General features: G+C 37.6%; 1 protein-coding gene across 1 annotated transcript in view; it reads left to right on the top strand.

Annotated features, from left to right (window-relative positions):
- The window catches only part of TRIQK (triple QxxK/R motif containing), a 58,776-nt gene that overhangs the window by 9,131 nt on the left and 25,507 nt on the right, over nucleotides 1-24,138 (top strand). Inside the window, exon 2 of the mRNA XM_067290284.1 lies at nucleotides 8,628-8,708. Within this exon, the coding sequence (XP_067146385.1) occupies nucleotides 8,648-8,708 (61 nt within the window). The 5' untranslated portion in view covers nucleotides 8,628-8,647. The remainder of the gene's footprint in view (nucleotides 1-8,627; nucleotides 8,709-24,138) is intronic.

Below are 24,138 nucleotides of genomic sequence, written 5' to 3'. Positions count from 1 at the left end.
ATCCTGTGGCTTTCCAGGGAAAACTGTGAAAAGGAACCAGGCAGACATTTTCAGAAATGGTTACATCAGGGACCTTCAAACATTCACACAACTCTGCTATTTCAACTGAAATTCTTCTGCTGTTTAGTGATTTTTTTTTTCTGCTTTCACATCATGGTCTTTTCTTCCTGGCTGCACTCCACACTTGTCTCCTCTGCCTTAAAATGAGGCAAGTAAACAGTTTACTACATTTTCTGATGTCTACCAAAGCATATTTTTGTCATTTGACTGTTTCTGCATATAAAGATTTTAGACTGATTATGATACATTCCTTCAATTCATTTTTTGTACAAGTTCAGGATTTTTGAGAGATATCAATAATTTTATATTCACTTTTTGCCCAAACAAAACATACAGCTCTTTAAGAGATTGCATCATGTACACTATTACTTTATTCTTTGTCCTAAAAATCATTGCCTTTAACGGGCTCTCTAGCTAGATTTCAAGAGAACCAAGTTGTGAACAATTTAGATATAATCTGCAGAGAGTGTGCTTGGCCTATTGTTCTGAGCTATTGTTTTGAGCTACTTTGGAAACTACTGAACCAGTGCTATATAAGCTGTATTAAACTCTTCACCCAATTATGGCCTAATCCTTCAAAACCAATGGAGTAGGACTTGTTTTTGAAAATGCTGCTGCTAACATCTATGGTTCTGTTCACTAAGCCTGACTATTATTCTCATTATTAAGTGCTATAGGACTGAACTTTAAATTTGATATGTTAGTACTGAATCCTGTAGATTTATCTACTGTTTTTTGTTGCAGACAACTTTAAAAGAAAAAATACAAAAATGATGTACTGCATTAAGGCTAAGAAAATACATGCCAGTTTTATCTTCTGAACTGTATGAGGAAGATTAACAGGTTATTCTGTCTTTTATCAGTTATTGAAAAATAGAAAAAAATATAGATTCTAAACCCACCAAATTAAAACTCTTTACACCTAATGTTTCTTTTGCTGGTGACTAGAATAGATTCTTTTAAGCTGAGTTGCTTTCCTGAATGCCTAATACAGCATGTGAGATAACAAAAGGGGCATAAAACTATTTTTCTTCATTCACAGATCAGTCTATTTAATACTTATTGAGCGGCAGTAGTTTCAGGGAAAGGAAAAAAAAAACCATTCATTGTGAACATTGGATGGAAAGATTACTTTTTAAGTCCTTTCGAATACCAGGTTTTGTAATGGAACTAATAATTCAGTTTTGCTGAAGTGTTACAATTATGCCTACGTGTACTGAAATGTTATTTGCTGCTGTCATTCATAGCCCGCTTTCAACTTTTGCATGCTTGTTCTAGGTAGCAAGTGAGACAGTCTTTAGACTATAAGTGTGGTGACCACTTTTATCAATTATTATGACTTGAAGTCAAGCGTGATGGGACGTTTTATGATACTACAGTGAAATATATGACAGAAGGACACATTTGTCTGTCTTCCAGCTTTTTAACTGTGCGGCTGACTTGTGGCTATTTTCTCTTGTTCTGGTTTCCAGTTATTGGGCTGGTTGTCAGGCAGATGTGCATATGTGCCAAGAGCTGTATTTCTGCTTCAACAATGGACAAAATTCAGTGCAAATGGATGTAAAATAGATGGGACGTCAATAATAGAATGAATGGGGAAAAATAAGCAGAAACATAGTCTAACATACTTTATAAAATCATTTTTGAAAAACAGGGTAAGAGGAAAAATTCAAGCAGCTTCAAAATATGTTGTTTTGATATATTTCTTTAAAGAAACTTTAAATTTTCATTTTTGAAACCATTCAGAAATTTCTTGGTTTTTATAGCATAAAATAATGCAAATTAAGTGAAAAAGGCACAACATAAACAAAACATCAGCTGCATATGGAATTATTTATTGTTTCAGAATTTTTCTTTGCAAATAACTTCGAAAAGTTACAAGTTTTATTCCCACTTAGAGTCATATGACAGATTGCAGTCTTTCAATCTTAGAGTGAAACAGACTTTCTGTCCACTGGACAGTTGTGAACTATAGTTTAGGATGGATATGCTAAAGGGATGTATAATTATTCCCAAAACATTTCTTCTTATTTCAGGAAGTTATGAAAATGATACTGAGCTTAAAACCCACAAATGATGAATTAATGTGTGTATATAGTTAAAGCACCCAGACTTATGGCAAACTCTGACTTGTGGCAATCCCAAGAAAGGAGTAACATCTGGAAAAAAAAGAATTTTCAGCACGTCCCCAATCTAGAGAAAGTGAGACTAGAGGCTTTATTTTCTGGTTTAAAGAAGAGAAAGATAAATTACTCTCCCCCCTACTTTAACACCTAGCAGAACAAAACAAAATTTCTGAAGTCTTGAAGTAGGATCCCAGTGAAACAACCTGGTGCTCTATTAAATTCAAGAATTATAACTTCATAACATATTAGAAGAGAAGTGCTTAGACAGACTTAACCGATTTTGAAATTTAAGGTCTATGACCTCTAGCTTTATACCACTTATTTAAATTATTACCTACCTCATCAAAGGAAATAAATATCGAAGGTGCGTATGTTGAGGATCAAAGAGAGAATAAAACTGCCTATATTTAAGTGTAGTGTGAAATGTTTGCTGCTGCTGCTTCAGTTACTGAGATGGAACAAATGACTGTTTCTAATTTTCCCTCTTGACTCAAGGAACTTTCAGCCTGTGAGCTAGAAAATGCTTGCTTTCTTTTTATGTTGTGTAAGGGTGACAAAGGCTTTATTCTGCTTATTTACCCTCAAATTATAAACATCCTTGCACACTTCCTGCATTTACTCCTATATGTATAGGTAGAGTTCATCCTTTTAGAGAGGGTGACTTTGCGTTGGGTGATCAGGGTGGGTAGGTACCCTTGCTGGTCAGATCCCACTCATTTTGCATTCGATTTCTATCGTATTCAAGAAAAAGTTTAAATATATCATGTTATTTTGAATAATGTTAGTCTGAAATACTTTGTTGTCATTTATCATGTAGTTTTCCCTTTAGCAGACAATACAGCTTCTTCTGAGAATATTACATTTTGAACTGTCTGGCATAGTGGAATTGAACCACATGTATGCTCTTTTTTCCTTCATGCACTTATTCAAAGATATTTTATTTACACACCAATTTTGTCATATATTCTTATGAAAGAATTTTTATGTTCATCTCTGAAAGTTTGTAATTTTAAATTTGTTCAGATGAAGATCTGTCTTCATATTAAAATGTATACATGTTTTACAGATGGTATAGCTCTACTCAGTTTTGAAGTGGGTAGGGAATTTGGTTCTGAAGACAAATAACAAATCCTAATAATGAAAAATAAATATAAGGTGTATAATTCCTACAGATTGGAATATTCTTCTGCAAAATGCCATGATCTTTATTATTTACTCTACAGATATCTCCTGTATAAGTAGTGCTTTTATAAGGGAGTTTTGGCCAAGTACATCTTGGACCTCATTGTACTTCCTGTATAAGCTGTGACAAACCATTCTTACCTGGGAATGGAAGGAACCTTTGACTTTTTTAATAGTCTCTTTTTTTCTTAAAATTCCAAATTTACTTCAGTATGAAATCTTTTAGAAAATCTTACTCAGGGATTACAATCCTTAGAATCTTCACTTTCTTCCTCTCTCTCATAAATAAAATTAATCGCGATCTTTTGAACTCTTATCTTAAGGTATTCAAATGCATCTTACATCTAGCAAAATCAAAGGAATTGTTTTTGCTGAAGGAGAAAAAAGCAAGTATTTCAGCCTAATTGATCCCACCTAATTCTGTGTACCTATGGGAGGTTAAGGAGCATAGTCTCCTGAATGCAAAATTTCCAGAGGTGATTTGGATTTGGATTCCTCATCCTTGGAGAGAGAATTTCCAGAGGAGTGATGATGACTACTGTTTTTTAAATAGGACTTAAGAATATGACATGTTTAGGTCAGCTAATGAATGCATGAACAAGGTTTTTTTGGGTGTTTTATTTAATTATTTTATTTTTATTCTTATTTTTATTTATTTATTTATTTTTAAGTAGTAGTAAAGCTTTATACATTCTTCATCCTAGAAGTATGACTAAGATATTATATGGTCTCCCCTCAGCTGCATTATTCTTGCAATTTTGGCTATTGGTTACTTTCAGTAACTTTCTTCAATTTCTTCCTTACTATTTTAGCAATACACAAGAAAGCCAATTAAAATAATCAAGAGCAATAATTTCCAAAATAGATACATGCAGGCAGCTTCCCACTTTAAATGTTGTGCTACAAGTTCTTTGGGATAACTTGATGTTCACAGAGAATCTAATATGGTCCTTGGATTTTACCAAAGAGGATAAAAGACTATTTTTATCTCTGATAATTTGTAATATTATTAATTATTAATCATTTAGTATTAATAATAATTATATTAAACATTATATTAATACCCATTATTTATTAAACTACTGACTGTGAGACTGGTAAAAGACCCATACTTTCACTGACATCAATAGGCTTTGAATCAGATTCAAAATTAATTGGATTATGGGTTGAAATTATTAACCTACATTGCACCCACAAAAAGAGAGGGATTTTTAAGTTTTATATCAATTTGTAATATTTATAAAACATAAGGTACCTGTATATATACACAGATACCACTATGAATTCGTCCTCATTTATTTATAAGCTTTTGTGATTACAATTGAAGATTTCGCCCAGGAATTTTACACTCTGTGGTGGTTCTTTGCTATCATGAAATCTTAATTTCTTTTCTCCCAGCTGACTAGCCACATTTCAACTGCAGAAATAATCATTTCATTGATTATTTTTATCACTCTAAGATGCCCTGTATTAATATTCAGGCAGCTTATTGTTGAAGAATAAAAGTGTTGGAGACTGTCAGATATCATCACTGCTAAGAAAGTTTGCACATAGGCACATAGGCACATCTTCCTGTGTTCAGTGGTACACACTTTAGACTTCATTACTATTATTAATAATTTATATTGTGCCATAAATGTACAGATGTTCATTTATGTACAAATGTGCAAATGTACAGTCTTTGTGCTATATAGTTCCTGTACTTATTTCTAACACTATTTTTGAAGTTATTCACAGTATGTTTCTATTTCATTAAAATAATTGCTTTAAAAATTCTGTGATTGATAGAAGCAGTATGTATTTCAAGAATAGTCAGTTGGGATTTAAAACAAACACTCTTGTGATCAGATCTTGAATAGACATTCAGACCTGTTTTATAAGTCAAAAGATGCTATTAACAGTAGGAGGTGATAATAGGCAATTTATCATGTGTATTAATTATTATCAGTCACTGCTTCAGAATAAAACAGGAGGAAGGAAAAAAAAACCCATGTATTCTTCTGAGGGTGCAAGCCTTCAGGGGTGAATTCTAGAAGGGAAGAGAAAGAGGGTAAAAAAACAATTAAAGGAACCGTAAAAATGAAGAAATCCTTTGACCTTGTCATATCTCTGAAAAATAGCAATAAACAAGCAAAAAAATCATTCAAGGGGATCTTGCTTCATTTTCTTAAAACCATCTTTTGTAGAAGGTTGAAAGGTGAGGAGGGCTCATGTTGACTTCAAATGACCTGAAATTACTCTTTAAGTATTTTTAATAGCATGTAAAAAGAGCAGTGACAAGCTCCTTTACATGTTTTTAAATGGTTATATAGCCTTTAATATTGCAGGGACCTGAAGACTGTTCAGAGTATATGTAGCACATTATAATGCATATTCCTTGTGTTCTATAAAGAAACAGAGAAAAGGCCAAATCCTGCACTCGCTGACATCAGAGGGAGTGTAGCTGTCAAAGACAGCTGAAAAAGACTGAGTGCATATTTCTTTCCTTAAAGGTAAAATGAATGATTATTGCAGGATGACCACTGCTATTTTAAATAGGGAAGTGGCAGTTTTCTCTTCAAATCGTGTCACGAGTCATAAAGGATCCAGGCTTTTCCTTTACAGAAATCTGATCAGAAAGTTACATTTGAAACCACTTCTACAGCAAGATTCATAAATAATAAGTATTATCTCTTATTAATCCATATTTTAGTTTAACTCTGGCTCATCGCAAGTTACTTCCTCAGGGAACACAGGATTCTTTACAAGAGAAGGTGATGAGCCACCGTCCCCGAGGAATTAAATTGTGAAAACAATCTTGGTTTCGTACATGCTAATATAGATCTGTTATTCCCTTTCCACATCTATCACAACACATTTTAAATTGTGGCTGATCTTTTATGCAAATAGCTGTCCTATTAGACATTGCGGCTGTATGTGCTAATGTCTCCACGGGTTTCTCGGGAGTTTGCTATCTAGCCATCAAAGCGGTAGAAATGAATGATGATGACTGCATAGCTTTGAAGAACAAAGACCAGCGGCTGCGTTTTTGAGGTTCTAGGTGCTGGCCGGAGTCAGTGACCCAGCGCGCATGCAGGCCAGCAGGAGGGGCTCCCTGGGGCCCCCATTTCAGTAGGCCAACTCTGTTTTTAGATAGTGGGGAATAATTCTTGTCTGCATTCTCTTCTTGTGTTTTATTGGCACTCCTAAAACTGCAAACATCTTTCACAGCTGACATTTTGTTACCAAACATTAGTAGGCTAGTGAAATTGCAAAAGGCAAGTCAAAACAGTTGCTAACAGTGGCATAAAATAAGCCAAGAACTAGTTTTGCAGTGTAAAATGTATGTTATCCCCTCAACTAGCTGAAAGTTGAAATTTTATATTTGTTTTCCAGTGTTGTTACTGTGTTGTGAATGTTATGTGAAAAATACAACTCAGTCAACAGAACAGCAGGAAAAAAGCCCAATGGATTACAACTTACCACATATGTGTTCTAGATAAAATATGAGTATTCTTTGAATTAAACCAAAATAAGGCATGGAAGCATTATAATGCTGTAGTTGAGGTTTCAGTTCAGGTTAAAAATAGTAGTAGTCTTTTATACCTTGCTATTCCTCTTGAATACTTTTAAGAATTTTGCCAATTTGTAGACACCAACGTTCATTTTAAATCCTCTGACTCACACTTTAAGTTATGGAGCCTGATTCTATTTCTGTTGTCCTGTTTTTTTCACTTGACATTTACATTTCGATAATTCTCATAGCATAGATAAAGACAAGGAAAAATAAATTTTGTCTTTTTTAAATGGATGAATCACTGATGGGATCATTCCTGCAGCTGTGCTTTGAACCTCAGCTGAAGTTACGAAGGAACTAATCTTGGATGTTTAAGGTTGTAATGTAGACAGTAGCCCAGCTCGCAGAAATTTGGCATGCTTTTTAGCACATGGTTTGGTGTCTCAGTGCCTTCAAGGGCTGAGCTTCCCAAACAGCGTGCCTGGTGAAGCTCATGTTGTTAACTGTAAAGTTGCGTATACTTGAAAGGCCATATGCGCACAGTGCGGACGGTCTGTGGCTACCCAGGGCAGTTCAGCCAAAGTCACCCTTGGCACCCGACTTGCCAAGACTGTATTGGGAAAAAGCAAGTATTTATTGTTGTACATCTTTTGACTAACAGTTGAACTCAGTAAAGTGGATCTGCACTTCTGGGAAATGCCAGGCCTCTGGTGACTGATAGGAAACTTGTGTCATAAAGATGGTCAAAAGGTCGGGCTTATCGGCACTATGAGGAATGATGCGTTCAGCCCAGCTGAAAAGGCTGCAAACCATTGTTTTGAGCAACAAGGTGGTTGTTTGGCTATAAAAGCCAGGTATTTTTTGACTCTGGGAAAGAGGGTGAAATGAGCATGTTTCTGTAACCTTACTGTACCTCTGGAGCCATGAGTGGCAGCCCCGTGCGGGGATGCCTAGCAGGTGGACATCAGCTTCTGCACTGTGGAGGGGTGAAGATTTGCTAGAGCACTGCTCAGAGGGTGCTTGTTCACCAAAGAGTTACACGGACGGTGTGAGGGGCGCCAACATAGTAAAAAGAGCATCCTCGGAGGAATATGGTGTCTGAGCAAAAGAGAGTACCAGGTAGCAAAAAAACAGCGCCCCGTATGAAGGGACGGTGGAGCCCCAGGTCTCACCTTCTTTCTCCACTGTATCTTCATTTGCAGATCTCTAGAGCCCAGGGTGGGAAAGCAGGAGAATATGGGGTGTTTTGCTTATGGGGGAGAGGTGCCAGGATGGCAATCCTGGTGCCAGTGGATTTCCCGAGCAGATTCGGCTTGCGGAACGTGCATGCTGCCTCCTACTACCTCAGCTTCTTGGGCATGGTGTGAATGTGTTTGCCAACAATAGAAGAGGCTCACAATACTCCAGTCACGCTATGGTTTACTAAGGAAAAAATTATAATAAAATGAAATTTAGGGGCATCAGCTGCTGAATTACAGTACAATCAGTTTAAATTCTTATGTTTTTTTTTTAATTCAAACTAACAGGCATTCTGTAATGTTAATAAACCATGTAATGGGGAAAAAGGTACTTTTAGAATTTATCTAAGTCTTTATGATAGTGATGATTAACTTTAGTACGTCGTATTCTGGGTAGGCTTATGTCTTTGTGCATAATCTTGTAAATGTTGCTTGTTACAGTTTTTTATGTTGTACATAGAAGTCATTGGTTTCTTTGGGTAATTTATTTAGGAATAATGCTTTTTTTTCCCCTGCTATTGATAGTGATTTTTGGATTGAAAACGATGGGTAGAAAAGATGCCTCTACAGCAAGGACTCCTGTTGACCAATATAGGAAACAAATAGGTAAGAAAGATATCTGAAGAAAAGTATGTGTGCTTTAAAAATTCTCTGTTTTTCACAACTAGATGAGTTGATTTAATAAAATCTATTATTTCTCCTCAAAAACTCTGAATTACTTGCAAGTGGGTGAGGCAAAGTAACACAGTATTTAGGAAAACATTTTTTGTATACTATTGACTAACTCATTCAGAAAAACTTTTATACAGACAGTGTTTTGTATAACTTAAAAAAAATTCCATGTTTTATGTTTAGAAATGCTAGCGAAATATTGCAGTGTAGCGGCTACGTGATACTTCTGAACTGTTGGACCATCCGTTATTCTCCTGTTTGCCTCCAGTTTAAAATATGGACATTTCTAACAAAGTAATGTTCATGCTTTATAACAATTTTGATATGCTGAAAGATACAGACCTTTCCCTTGTATAACTACATTTATTCTCATATTAATGACATCTTTAAAATTTTAATCATTTATTTTTCCCATTTTTTTCTGTAATGACTCATTGTAGATGTAGGTAACTTGTACACAAAGCACACTTGTGCACCCCTCCTCCCCCTCCCCCCCGATATGTACATAGCAGACACAAATCTCTATTTCTTGGCTTAAATGCAAAGGTAAGTGGCTTATTTTTGGCATCCGTATTTGAGGATTCTGTCTCTCTAGGTGTTAAACAATATTATAAGACGCATACAGTATTTAAAAAGTAGGTATTTAAATGAAGTACCTTAATCTATACTCTGTTATTTAAGTAAATGACTTTGTTTTACAGTTGCTAAGCACCCACATCTGTGTTTAAATATGCAGAAAAATAGCAAGTCTCTGGGTAAAAAGGGCTCTTTATAATGTGCATTCTCATGGTGAAAGAGTTAGGGTTATGTGAAAAATCTTTATTTTATCATGTCTTAATTCTTTTAGTGTGACCTTATTATTTTACTATAATTGTTTTAATGGGCTTTTCTGCATTTAAAATTGAAAATAAGGGACTATTCTGTATTTTACTTGTTTTAGATAACTATGGAATGCTCTGTGTTTCCTATCTTGGGCAGTTAGTGTGGCAGGCTTCCCTCATTAATTCTTTGAAATAGTTAGAAATGTGGTTGAAACTCTTCAAGTACATTTACAGATGGGAAGCAAATATACTGGAGAAATTTGTGGGAGCCCCTCTGCTCATCTTTAAGATGATTCTTCCCACATAACTAGATGGTTAAAGGGAGGATTGTTATGTCCGCTCTCTAACATTTTCTCGGCATGTTTCTATTATGGTCAACTTCTTTTTCAGCTCTCTCCTTCGAGGTTGCTTTTCTTCTTTTTGTGAACACCTTCATGTAATTACTGTTGGAGTCATTTTCTGAAATCCTCCACAGGGTGGAAGAGATCACTGATCTCAAGGGGGATGCTCTGCTCAGCCGGGCAGGACTCTCATGCATGAAGCATCTCTCATTTCAGGAGGAAATTCTCCTGTCCAGGTCCTGACTTCAGCTGCATCCCCTGAGAACTGACTGGACCACAGGAGACCCAGAAGGAGTGTGAACCTGCCACTAAGTATGAGACTCACTAAATGACCTCATGCTCTTCCATGGCTTGAGCTATTTCTTGCACATTAACACCACTTGGTGCCATGGTTGCACATCTCACACCTGTGTGCCAAGACTGATCAGCTGTGTCCTGAGCAGCAGAGAGGACACTGAGCTGTGACAAGAAGGCAAGGGGGTGAGAGGATTTATATCGGGGCCCAGCACTCTGAGGGATCCTGTTATACAGCTGGCTCTCATGTTTCAGGCTAGCCTCATATAGTATATTGTCTCAGCAATTTGGCACCTTCCCTGTTACATGATGCAGCACCATGATCTATTGGGTACTGCAAAATACAGTGTCTGAGGGGTCTTATAATAAGCTCATTTTCCTTAGATGTGATGCATTGCTCTTAACTTGCCAAAAGCAAGTGTTAAAAATTATTGTAGGGAAGAATCTTGCACTGGCAGGCAAATAAACTACATGACCTACAAGGTGTTTTTTCTGTCTCCAGGTTCTGTGACTGTATTAGTCCTTGGAGGACTGAGAGCAAGAACTAAAATAGACCGTCCATTGCCTTTTTCTCTGGTGATAGTTGTTTCAGTTCCCATTTTAGTTGTTCATTGATGTAACCCTGCAGTTTGCCAATATGCGTTATTGCAATTAGTGCATTAGTGGATTTATGGATAAAGTTTTATGTTTTAATATTACAGGGGTGTTTGAGTTTAACGTATAAGCATTAAGAGATAGCATTAGGCCTGGTTACTGAGTTGAGTTATCCTTCTATTCTCATTACACCTTTAAGTGTATTAGTGCAATAAATACAAATATTGTCTAATAAAGAACTTTTCTAGTCATAGTGAATATGGAATCTTTCATGTTTTGCCATTACTTCTGATTTTTTTGTACTGTTTTACACAAGTGATGATAATTCATCTGTTTAATTCCTCACGATCTGATTTCATTGGCATACTTATTAAAAATCATACTGGAAGAATTGCAGTTTTGTCTTGAAATCTGGTCATCAAATAAATCTTAGATTTGGCAGTTTACATACCTTTGTTGGGATGCTTTAGTGTGAGGGTTGTTAATAAAAGACCTTCCAGAATACAGAATACAGTCACTCCCCAGGACTATGTAGCTTCTGGATTGTTTGTTCTTATGTGTGGGATAACAAAGGCAGAAGGCTCCTGAGTTGCAGGAGACAGATGGATGCCCACCCTTTCTCAGATAGTTTGCAATCCCAGAAACCGTAGGCAAAGGGAGACTACCGGGGGCCTGTCTTTGAAAACTTAATTTATCACATCCATTTAAAGTTTTAAACCAGTGCTTGGAGTGATAACCATCCTTCTTTTCCAAGTGTTCAATGTATATGGATTCTTGAAAATTTTATGATGGACCCTTGCTGAACAACTATATTTTGCTGTCTAATTGAGGGGCATTATTTTTTAGGTCAGAGTTTACTGTTTTTATAGCCTTGCTGGATAGAAGGTAACCAGGTTGAAAAAATGTTCATATCTTTTTTTGGATGAAAAATACAGTCTTCGGGAAACAGTATGTCAAGAAATCCTGTCAACTCCAACACAATTTTCAATTAAATTTTTAGTGGAGTAATTTGAAATAAAATCAGATATTTCATTTTGTTCCAAACTTTCTGTTTTTGTTCTATTTCTGTACAGCATGCCACATGCTTGCCCTGTGCCATGGTTTAAGTTCATGTTGATTGGTTCAGTTTAGCCATTTTCCTTTTTTTTCCCTCATGACTACAGGATTCCTTGGGTTTTGCTTGCTGCTATGCCATTAGCAGTTGTTTTTTGCTTCAGTAGCATTTTCAGAGGTTTCCCCCAGAATAAAGATTAATAATACTCTTCTCTGTCAGCTGGCTTTCAGCCATCTCTCTTGCCATCAGCCAAAATTTGTCTGTAGTGCCTCTCATTCAGCAAGTGCTCCGGTATCCAGCAGTGACGCTGCCTTTTCCCCAGGGAATAGAGAGAGGCTTTTACTTATCAGACCAAACTGACACTGGCTTCTCGAAGACTGTCCCCAGGTGAGATAGAGAATAGCAGCAGCAACCTTTTCAAACTCACTTAGATTGTGCCAGGAGAAGGCGGGGAGGAGGAAGGACAGCGCCGAGGGAGTTTTTGTATGTTCGGTCCCCTTGAGCAGCCAAGGCTTTAGAGGAGGTATGAGGAAAAGTAATTGTAATGCTCTTTATTCAGCTCTCTCTCAAACACACAAAAATATACCTGAGTGTGCACTCACACACACTCACAGACACACACGCATGCACGCAGCCCCTTAAAGTGACAGAAAATAGTGAACTCTTTTGCAAAGCATTTACTTATTACTGCTGCTGTTTGTGCTGCTGTGCTTAATTTGCTGGGATCAGAGAAAAGGTGTGAGAAAGTATGCATCTTTCTGCATTTATGTAGCTTTGCTTCACAAATGCTATGAAAATAGCAACAGGTTTTGCACCATATTTGCTTTGTTTACTGTTATGGGTGCTTTAAGTTCCCAGAACAATTCCACATGTATATTTTTCATCCTTCTTCATCTGGTGTGTCACTTGTTGAGCATAGAAGCCGCGGGATTTGTGGGTAGTGTTCATGACTCGTGTGATTGCGTGGATCCTAAGCAGGCATACTGAGAGGATTATAGTATAACTAAAACCTGGTCTACAAATCAGGAATAGACATACTTTTGGCTCACATTACTATTGTGTTGCTGTAACATAATTTTTCATGAGGAGAGATTGTTTGCCGATCGTTCAGCCTCCAATTTGTAGACTCAAAGGTCTGCTTATTGTCTGCTCTGTATCCTTTGACTTGCCGACTTGATCCTTTAGGATCTGAAACTTATACAGGCATAGCTCTGGGGATCACTGGAATAAACAAAGCTCTCCACAATCCCAGGGGAAGGAGTACAATTTATGAATGAAAATAAATCCTTTTTTTCTTTTTTTTGGAAAACAAAAGGTGCTAGGCCATGCATGGTGGGTCTGTTGTGGTGGTGCTTATTAGCATAACTTACACAAACCGATGCAGCTGTGAAAGAGGCCTGGGTAGTGGTCCAGGAGACACTGGCATGTAGCTACACAAGGAGGAAAGAAAGAGAATTATTAACTTGAACTAACAACTGAAAACTTGAGGGTAAAGGGGCCCCTTTTTTACTCCTTCTCAGCATGGGGAACAGGTGGCTAGTCCAAAAAAAAGGCATTTCATCCCAAGGTCAGGGCTGTGCTCCCCCAATATTCCTGACTGCATAGAGAAGAGCTGCGGTCTTGCAGCTGTAGCACCCTGAGCTGCGCTAGGCTCTGGTGCCTCCCAGCCTTCTGCACAGAGCGGCTCCATTGGCAGCTGTGTTATTGCAAAGAAAAGCAGTCCCAGTCTTCCAAACCAAGAGTTACTTGTGGTACCACAGTTGCACTGACTGATGGAAAGGAATAGATCTTGAGATGGATAAGCAGGAAGGGACTAGAGACACTATGAACATCCCCCGCTCCAGCCACCAGCTCAGTCGGGAGGATGGACCTGGTGCCCCCCTGTCTCCACAGGGAGGCCATTCCCACCACAATTGCAGGTTGCTGTATCCAATTGCCCTTCTGCTAAAATAAACTGATTTTAAATGACAGAACATCAGTTCCGTCTTAGGTTTCATGAAGGGAAGTCTTCTCCCTTTACTGTCTATACCTCACCTTTTTCTCTGTTTTCCCTTATTGTTCACCTTCGCTATTTTTTCTGCAGGGTTAATGTCCTTCTCCCTTCCTTATCCTGAATAATGCAGTACATATTCAAACCTAATTGGCCACTAAGATTTTACCTGTTCAGATCAAAAAAGAAAAAGTTACATTTTGATATTTTCTTCTGGAATATATTAGATACTTTGAAATAAAACATGATTTTTTTGTTGTTGTTCAGGAAATATTTGTTAGCAGCATCAAAATTTTAGAGTTCTGGTTCTGAAACAACAGCAACAACATTTGGACTGAATTTGAGCTGAAATTTCAAAATTACGCAATTTGTCACAAAACAGTAATTCCTAAATGTTTTGTCTATTAAGAGAAGGCACAGGACAGAAGGCAGCATTTTGATCTTTGAGACTGTTCTCGTCATCACAAACAAATGTATAACAGGATGGATGTCAATGGAATGAAAATTCTCCAACCTATTTGCTGGAATAGGCTTTTTTCACATATTTGACAGAAGCAAACTATTTACTAGGGGAAAGCTAGGGAGGAGAAAAGTTCAGAAGAAACAAATATCTGCTATCCTTATTTTGAGCAGAGACAAAAATGAAGACACCTTTCCTAGGATTTTGGGGGATGGGGGGTGAACAACCCAAGAAACAGATGGGCAGTTCCAGTGCATCACATCCCCTTTTTTTTTTGCATATAGAACATTAAATTTAGCCACTTGAATTTTCTAATAAGAATGTTCTAATAAGTACATATAATAAAAAGAAGTAGAAAAAAACTCTCTCCTTTTGCTATTATGTGAGAGCGTTGGCAAATTTTAGAATCCTTTCCTATACTAAGGTTCATACTTTACAATGATATACCAAAGTACCATGTGTAGTCCTTTTTCTTTTGCTTGGGGGGAGGTGTAATGGAGAATAAATTTCTTTTTCACAAAAATTGAACTATATCTTTTGGTCAGTGATTGCTGCTTTCATTTCAGTTTTGTGTCAGCAGTGTAATTTCTTGGAAAATAAAACAAGAGCAGCTGAGGGAAACACTACTATGAAGTGAAACTTAGGCTAGCTAAAGTAATGCAATCCACATTTTGTGGCTTTTGGGATGTTTTTAAATATGTTCTGTGAAGGCTGATGATGGATTTTAAGCATATATGGTATGTGATCACTTATTTTAAAGTCCAAAGCAGTAAAGCTATATTTTATTGCCTTGGCTCAGAGCATAAAAGGTGATGGTAGATCTGGATATGTACTTGTGTTTGTATGGATATTATTTACTTTTCATTTACCAGGGCAGATGCAGTCCCCATGTGAACAGGGAAGCTGCAGAGCCACAGAGCTGCGAGTACCTGATGTGATGTGGGAGAGTTTGCATGTGCCATAAAGTGACGATAAGGAGGAAGGTGGTGTATCTAACTCCTTTGCCCCCTATTGCCTCCCCACAGTAAATCCATATTGTTTCTTTGGAATTGTTTGATTATACTACTTTTATGATACTTTTATACTACATTTGTTTAGTACTTTTATACAGATGGAGGCTCATAGTCTGCTCTGTTTTTAGTCTCATCAACAATATCACCATTTCCCTCAGTGAAGTTTCTGTGAATTTTATTCTAGGTGCAAATGAGAGTGAAATATGACACAGTTTCCAATTGCTGTACTGCATTTTGGTATTATTGCAAGCATTTGCAATTCCTGTAGGATATCTGGTGTCTACAGGACTCTTGGAGTGACACATATTTGCGCTTGTACTTATTCTGAGCTGCCTGATCCATTTGTCAATGGATTTATTTTTGCAGGCAAAAATATCATCCCAAAACAATCTCCCTGCATCCTCTCCAAAATGCATAAAGATTCCGCTATAGACACATGAACATGTATATGTTGCATTCAGAAGCAGAGCAGTTCAACTTTTTTAGGAATTCTTGCACCAGGCTTTGAAAATCTTAGCTCATATGCATTGAGGGTGGACTTGAAAGTACTCATACCCGAATGTGAATCTGTAAATCTGACTTTACGCACCCATTTTAAAAAAATCTCAGACATCATTTGTATATGTATACAGTGTTCATTTATATGCATTCTCTCTGCGTATAGTGCATGTGCTTATATTTGTAGGTAATAATATGTCAATATAAATACAAGGAGAGTTGGGTAGTGAACAACAAATTAGATTTCCTATTATTTCATCATAAACAGCAGTGCAGAAAGAAGTTATAAGAATGAAATGTCCAGTGCATGCTTCCACAGATGTGTTTAATAGATATTTAAGGTGGACGTAATGCATACTTGTAACTTGTATTTCTTCAGATATAGTATTGCAAGGTGTTGTCCTATTTTTTCTGGTGCAGTTAAATTTTGTCCAGCCATTGTCCTACAGTGGAATTTGGAGTCCTTAAATCTCCACTGATGCTCCACTGTCTGGACCTAGCAGAAATGACTGCAGCAGGAAGTCTGGAGAGCACTGCAGAGGGCACTGGAGTAAAAATGGCATATAATTCCCCTGTCTCAATTCTCTTCCTTTCAAGAGGTTTATCTGGAGTGACCTGTGTACTTCATGTCTGAGGACATGACAGTGGTTCAGCAGGTATTGCACCTATTTATGACCAGAAAAAAAACAAAAAAAATTGCTATGTTAGATTTCCATGTTCATCGTAAACATGGCCACAGATCAGTCACCTGGCTTTTGTAGGATGAACTTGTAAGTATTTTGTTCTCATCGGTGATGGCTATCATGTGGTCTTTTACTTGCATGTTGTCAGGGATTTATGTAACTTATCTGTATTAAAAATATTTTTTCAGTGAAAGCTTTTGCTTCTATTATGCCTTATTTTGGAAGTAAGAAATTAGGACCTGACTACATTGTGGCTTATAAGGTCTTGAGCTATTCATGTCATGTCTGCTAGGCCCTGTGTATTACTTCTCAGGCTTTGAGTGTTGGATGCGCAATGAAATAACAGTGCAGCGGGAGAATCATCTTAGCTCAAATTGCTGGAATAAAAATATAGAAAAAGCAATTGTTTAATTTGAATTAGAGTTACATTCAAAGTTATTTTGAGGTGTTTCATTGGTGTGGCAGTTGGATCAGTTCAGCAAAGCACTGTAAAGTGAACAAAGAGCTATAAAGTGAGAAGTGGAATGTAAGAAACCAAATACTCTGCTCTGAGTGATCTGATTGCAATTAATATATTTACAGATAATATAAGGCAAGTCACTAACCTGTTGTGTCTGAAATATTTCACTTTAGAACTGATCCTTGTAATTGTCCCAGCTATGTGGATATTGTATTTACCATAGGACCAATTGAGTGGGTTTTGCTCTGTTAAGCTATAAATACTGTTCTAAAAAACCCTATATATTGAATAATGAACTAAATATTTTTCAAAAGTTTTGGCTGCATATTAAGTAAGAAATGTGGGAAAAGTCTACCTTTTCCTTAGTTTATGTTCTGTGAATGTCTCATCATTATCACCATAATTTTATTGGTGTTGTAAAATTTGTAGCAGCATTGATATCCTGAATTGTGACTTTTGATTTTTCATTAAAAAATGAACAGTGATTTCAGAATGCACGTTTTGTTCATTGGAATTAATTTCCCTATGATATTTTAGCAGAATACCTGTCGGCTTTCTTGTTCATAAGAACTGGGGATTAGATGATCTAGATATGATAGGTAACAGGATGTGACACAGCTCGACACTAAATCACTTGTTCAGGTTCAGTCTAGGTGATAGTCATGGGAAGATGGTAACTACCTGGCAGATGTTGGGTGGCATTTATGATGCAATGTTTGTGCATTCAGTTCCTAGTGGAGAAATGTTGAAAAACATAATGTTGTTGGCAGTTAAAACAGAGAGGAGCTGGATAATGAACTAGCATATGGAGTGAAACAGTGTCTCAGTGTTAGACATGGTCCCATCAGCTCAAAGTTATGGCATACTGATGAGAGAGTGGCCCACATTCACTGAAACTGTTGCAAGGAAGGCTGAAACCATAGAGTATATTAGATCCCTCAGCTTTGGACTCCCTGAGCATTGTGCTCGTGCTGTTTTAGCCTGTCAGCAGTGCTAATTAACTTTGCCATGATGCTATATGTTATGGCACTGCATCTTCTGGTTTGAAGTTGGTTTGCACCTGACCAGTTCAGAGCATAGGCAGAATGAACATGCAACTGTTTGTGTAGCCATAGCCTGAGGGACATAGCCTGAGTCAATGTAACTGAGGAGCTGGAAGAAGTTTTAAGTTAAAATAAAATACAAGTTGAGCCACCTAGAAGTTTTGCAAGCATTGACTGAACATTGTAAGAATCATCTCCGCAGGCATTCCTACAGGTGAGAGGTCTCTGAATTTGGCCTGGTGATTCATGTCTACACTTGTAAATTAAATAAGCCTGGGGCTGCTTTCTGGCATAGAGGCCAACTGGCATTGAATGAACCTGACCATACTGTTAAGCTCTTTTGTCCCCAAAACAGCGGGGTTGTGTGCAAACTGCTTATTGGAAATTGCTGTAGGCCCGTGTTAGCTCTTGAACCATGCATGGGAATTGCTTGGGAGAGTGTTAGTTACCCTGGACACAAACTGTGCCAGACACTGTTCTAAGAATTTAACAGTACAGACAATTGATTTTCAGTTCCTATTGCCATAGTATAATGTATTAGTACACCTGCAACCAGATAGCCAAAGGGTGCAGTTTGACATTACAAAGTAATCATTAGCAACACCTACCTAAGATACTTGACTCTCACTACTTGTTCCTGTCCCCATGTCACAGTGTACTATACCATCATTTGTGATGGCACAGCTGTTTATGTGGGCATTTTGATCCAGCTTGAAGAAGAAATTGGGCTGAGTGGTTTTTCAGTTGAATCATTTCCCTGATCTGCTTCATCAACTGACTGCATGTAACTGAGCTAATATGAATAAAAGAGCAGGATGACACACTGCAGGGACTGAATCACATGGCAAAAGTCAGGGCAACAAGTGGCATAATCAAGTATTGCTGCCGAACATACTGTAAAGCCAAGCCACAGCTCAAGTGAGTTTGGGAAGAACCTTTAGTCTATCTAACAAGCAGATTGAACAGATTAGAAGGAAGTGTAAGAAAGATTAGTTTCCTGTGCAGGCTTTCCTTGACTTGCTTAGAATCACCTCTGATTTCATTAGAGAGGTGTCTGTAGGTCAGGTCAGTCCTACTTGCTGAATTATGGTATGAATAGTAAAAATGATAGTTTAAAACCTTGTATTTTAAAAGGTATTTTGCACTGTCTACAGTCAACAATGATGTTGTCTTCCATAGGTCTAGAAAGCACAACCAGACCTGAACATAGCTCTTTTGGGCGACGGCCTTTTTCATAATGTTCAGGTATAGTGTGGTATATTCAGAAGAAATGGAGTGAAATGGCTAGTAGGTTTATACCTGAAGAAATACTTTTCCAGAAAAGATAGACTGCAGTCTTCTGTGTCTTTTGTGGAACAGATGGGTACTATGCAAACTGGAATGAACGGCACAGGGAAAAACATTGAATAAATTGCAAATCAAATAGAATTGAAGGTACAATCCTTAACATACTTCAGAGTGTGAAGTATCTCAGAAAATCAACCTGTTAAGTACAATACCAGATGGAAATGACTGGGAGAGTTACAAGAAAATCGGACTCATGTCTGCATCACAGGAGCTCTTTGTATCTTGAAAGGCAGCTTGGAAAACCACAGACCACATAGCATATATTCCATGGAGGAGTGTCTGCCCAAATGGCTTACTGGAAGAAGCAAATATGACCTGTTGTGTTTGTGTAAAGAAAACTATCAAATTCTAATGAGGAATCATCATGAAAGGGACAAAGTGGAAAGTGCTTTTTAGTATTCATGAGAGAAGGAGAATAAAATGTTTTGGCTATGGCAAAGCAGAAAAAAGAAGTCCGTGAAGGGTGGTCTTTCCCATTCTAGTTCTACCACTGACAATATAAGGAATTAAGGAACATTGTTCAGTGTTAACTTTTTTTGCTTTATCCAGCTACCTTTCAGGCAACTTTAAGTCTGAAGAGAAACACTTTTGACGGTCAAGAGACCGTGAGCTGGAAGGTCAGATATTTTACTGTGGTGGAGGTTTGTTATAGATATCACAATACTGAATTTAGCAGAGTTACTTCAGATGTGTGTCCTTGTAAGTGGGAGCAAATTCCAATTCCTAAGTGTGAAAATAAGATGAATCTCAGAATCACAGAATCACAGAATCACAGAATGGTTGAGGTTGGAAGGGACTTCTGGAGACCATCTGGTCCAACCCCTCTACTCAAGCAAGCTCACCTAGAGCACATTGCCCAGGATCGTTTCCAGATGGCTTTTGAATATCTCCAAGGAAGGAAACTCCACAACTTCTCTGGGCAACCTGTTCCAGTGGTCAGTCACCCCCACAGTAAAGAAGTTTTTTCTCATGTTCAGATGGAGCTTCCTGTATTTCAGTTTGTTCCCATTGCCTCTTGTCCTGTCACTGGACACCACTGAAAAGAGTCTGGCTCCATCCTCTTGACACCCTCCCTTCAGATACTTGTACACATTGATAAGATCCCCCCTCAATCTTCTCTTCTCCAGGCTGAACAGGCCCAGCTCTCTCAGCCTTTCCTCATATGAGAGATGCTCCGGTCCCTTCATCATCTTTGTAGCCCTTCACTGGACTTGCTCCAGTAGTGCCACATCCCTCTTGTACTGGGGAGCCCAGAACTGGACGCAGTACTCCAGATGGGGCCTCCCCAGGACTGAGTAGAGGGGGAGAATCACCTCCCTCGACCTGCTGGCAACACTCTTCCTGATGCAACCCAGGATGCCACTGAATACCTTTTAGACACTGGAAAGGCTTATTATGTTGCTTCCTGTTTTGTTTATTGTCTTTTGTCAAAATATTATCAAAGGACTGTGCACACTGCTGGCTTTTGGGATGATTTTGGAAAAGTTTCACGATAAAGCTGGATAATCCAGCTTTATTTCTGGATTTCATAATCCAGGTAAATATGCAACAAATTGCCCAGAGACGTTTTGGAATTTCCTCCTTTGGACCAGATATTTCAGAACTCAATTTTACAAGGCCCTGAGCAACTAGATCTAACTTTGAAGTTAGCCCTGCCTTGAGCAGAGGACTAGGTAACCTCCAGAGATCCTTCCAACCTGAATTTTCTGACATTCTCTGTGATTATTCTCATTTGTTTCTGAAATGCAAGGAATATTTGCTCAGAACTGTAGCAGCATAAAGTCCTGTCACAGTAAAGGTTCTCAAAGGTGTTCAGCACGCTTCCTTTGCTTGGACAAATAGAGAAACCGAAAACTGATGATGTGATACTTGTCACACTGTAGGAATATCAGGGTGGGTTGTATCAACATTTTAAAACTTGGCTTATATCTTTACTTTGTTGACAAGCTCACTACCAATGCTGCAAACTCATCAGCTGAAACCTCAGAGGAGAGGTCCCCTTGTTTCTGATGATCATCCAAATCATGGCTGTGAAACAGTATACACTATCCCTGTATGTATTTCAAGTAAAGATAGGAAGTATTAAAGCCTTTAGACAGGGCACTGGTAACAGTGCATTTGAAGTTTTGAGTACTACTTTGGCCATGCATGTTTAAGGAAAAAGCTGAATTAAAATTGAAAAAGATGCTGAAAGAACTACTACAGTGACCAAGAAAATGAAAACAATTTTTGAGTCAACTTGTTTGGCCTAGTGAAACACAAGCTAAGACAAATATGGTTGCTTTCTGTAAATATTTTTGGGCTGAACACTGGGAGAGACATAAGTCTATATATACTCAGTCTATAACTGGATATAAACTGGCCATAGACAAATCTGGAGATTAGAAGACAATTTCTAATAGGAAATTGAGGCTCTGGAGTGATGTCCTGCTTGTAGTGCTACAGACAAAAAAAAAAAAAAAAAAAAAAAAAAATCGACCATTCTCTATGATCAGTTTTGAACAAAACTGAGTGATATGGGTGCCTGCACTAACAGAGAACTGGATTTCAGTAGTTCACAAAGTCCTTTCTAGTCATATGTTCCATATGGACAAGGTTTTACTGTGAAGTGGAGCAGCTTTCTGAGATATTTATAGCTAAAAATATATTTGGAAGGATTACCATAACTTTCTGCCTGGAGTTTTACTTTGGGAAACATTAATACTGAATATTTTCACCAAAATCAAGAATTCAGGAGAACTGAAGAACATAATCTTGAATTTCACAAGCTTTTTCCTTGTTGAAGTGAATAGAAAATTCCTGCTGAGAGTTCAGGCTGGGAGGAGAGGAGTGAGAGAAAAGGGACACATTTCTATGGTAACATTAATCTTTGGTTTTCAGTGCTTGTGCTCTCAACATAAAATGGCAAAACCATCAAAGCAACACAGGTTAAAGACCCAGAAACTTGTATACTTCCACAACATTATCGTTCCTGTTTTCATTTTTTTTATAAGGTGCTGGGTACATTTGATGTTGTTGCCTTTTTTATATTTTATTTTATAGAAGTGCAATATTCACTCTGGTTAATAAGTACAGCGTTCAATCTCTCTGGGGATCCCTAACTGTACATCTTTGACTGGACTTTCCTATTTCACCCCTTGGCCCTAGCTGTTACAGCATGTCCCACTGGTAGGAATAGGATGTGACTCAGGCATTCTTGTCATCAAAAAATGTCAATGGGAAACTAAAAGATGGTTCATACCAAAGACTTCTAGCGATTAGCTTATCTCCAGGGGGAGAGAAAGGAGAAGCACATAGTATTTGTAGGTTGTCAAGGAACCTGGGAACATATTTCATTCAGTAAGTAAATAGGAACAGTTTGAAAACAGTTTATAGCAAGTGCCAAAGGTTTTACAGTAAGGTCATGGTAGTAAGGGACATCTCCATTGCATACCTCACCGACTAAAGTGCTTGTTTTAGGTAGAGTTTTCCTTCTAAAGTAAAATCATCTACTTATTTATTGAATAGCATATGCAAAATCAGTTATTTCCCAGGTTTTAACCTAGATTAGCACATTTTCAGTGAAATCCTTGTGAGTGTGCAGCATTAAACATTACTGAAACCCTTGGCATAAAATTTCTCTCATCGTGTAATTGCACTCTGTTACAGGGATGCACTGAAAGAGCTTTGTTCTCAGTATGTCTGAGAGAAGGTGGAAATATTGACTGAACTGGATGATAGTGGGGAAATACCTGGAGTGGAAAGTGATGGTGGTACCTGTCTTTATTTGGACTTTTAGTCCCTACCATATCACGGGCACATATCAGCTATGGCTGCCATTTGATCATGGTGTGGGATACTGGCGTCAGAGAAGGATGAGTGAGACTATCAGCATGTTTTACCTCCTAACACCCAGTAAGAAATTATTGGTTAGAACATAAGCATAAAGTTAGCATTGTATTTCTTCTACTCCTATGGATTTTGCACCTGAGATTTCACTTGAATATATAACCCAAAGAATTTTCAACAAAAATGTAAAACATAACTTGATGAAAATCTCCACTTCATGTATGTTTCACTCAGATGTTAGTGGCAATAGTTTTAATAATTTAGTGCAATCTGTACTGCATCTACAAAATTCCTTTGCTGAATTCTGGCGACTTGGCATAATCAGATCTGCTGGCTTTCCTTTGGATCTAGGAAAAGAATGCCTGTTGTAAGGACTGCATTGTTCCTAAAAGTGAAGTTGTGTCTTTTGTGTTCTGAGGAACTGAAGTTGTTCAAAAACAGGCTATTGGGTGGTATTTTATTTTGTTTTGTGGGATAAGAGTTTTCTATATCTATTTATCTATGAAATGAGACATTCACAAAGACAATTCATTCCAAATATAAGACAAAACTCCAGGTTTTGAAAACTGAAAAATGACTGAAAAAGAAATGCACTGGCTGTTTCTCACTCAGCATGCTATGTATAATACATGTGTTCTTTCTGTTATTAAAAAAAAAAAAAAAAGAACAGAGTAGGAAATATTAATAGAGAACTTTTCAGGTAGTTTATTACTAAGCTCTTTCATCTGTCTTAAGCAATAAATATCTTTTCTTTTTGGAGTACACTGTCAAGGCAATTCTCTTTGTTGATGTTTGCACGTCGACTCTACTCCCGTAGTAGATACACTTCAACTAGGCCCATGTTACTGGGCTGGAGATACTGGTGCATGGGTGAAATTCTGTGTCCTGCATTGCATGCTAGGTCACTACAGAAAGGTGTCGTTTCTGTAGAATCACTG

Source organism: Apteryx mantelli, chromosome 2, assembly GCF_036417845.1.
Source record: "Apteryx mantelli isolate bAptMan1 chromosome 2, bAptMan1.hap1, whole genome shotgun sequence".
Lineage (NCBI taxonomy): Eukaryota > Metazoa > Chordata > Aves > Apterygiformes > Apterygidae > Apteryx > Apteryx mantelli.
Note: the sequence above shows the minus strand (reverse complement) of the source record. Positions and strands in the feature narration are given on the sequence as shown.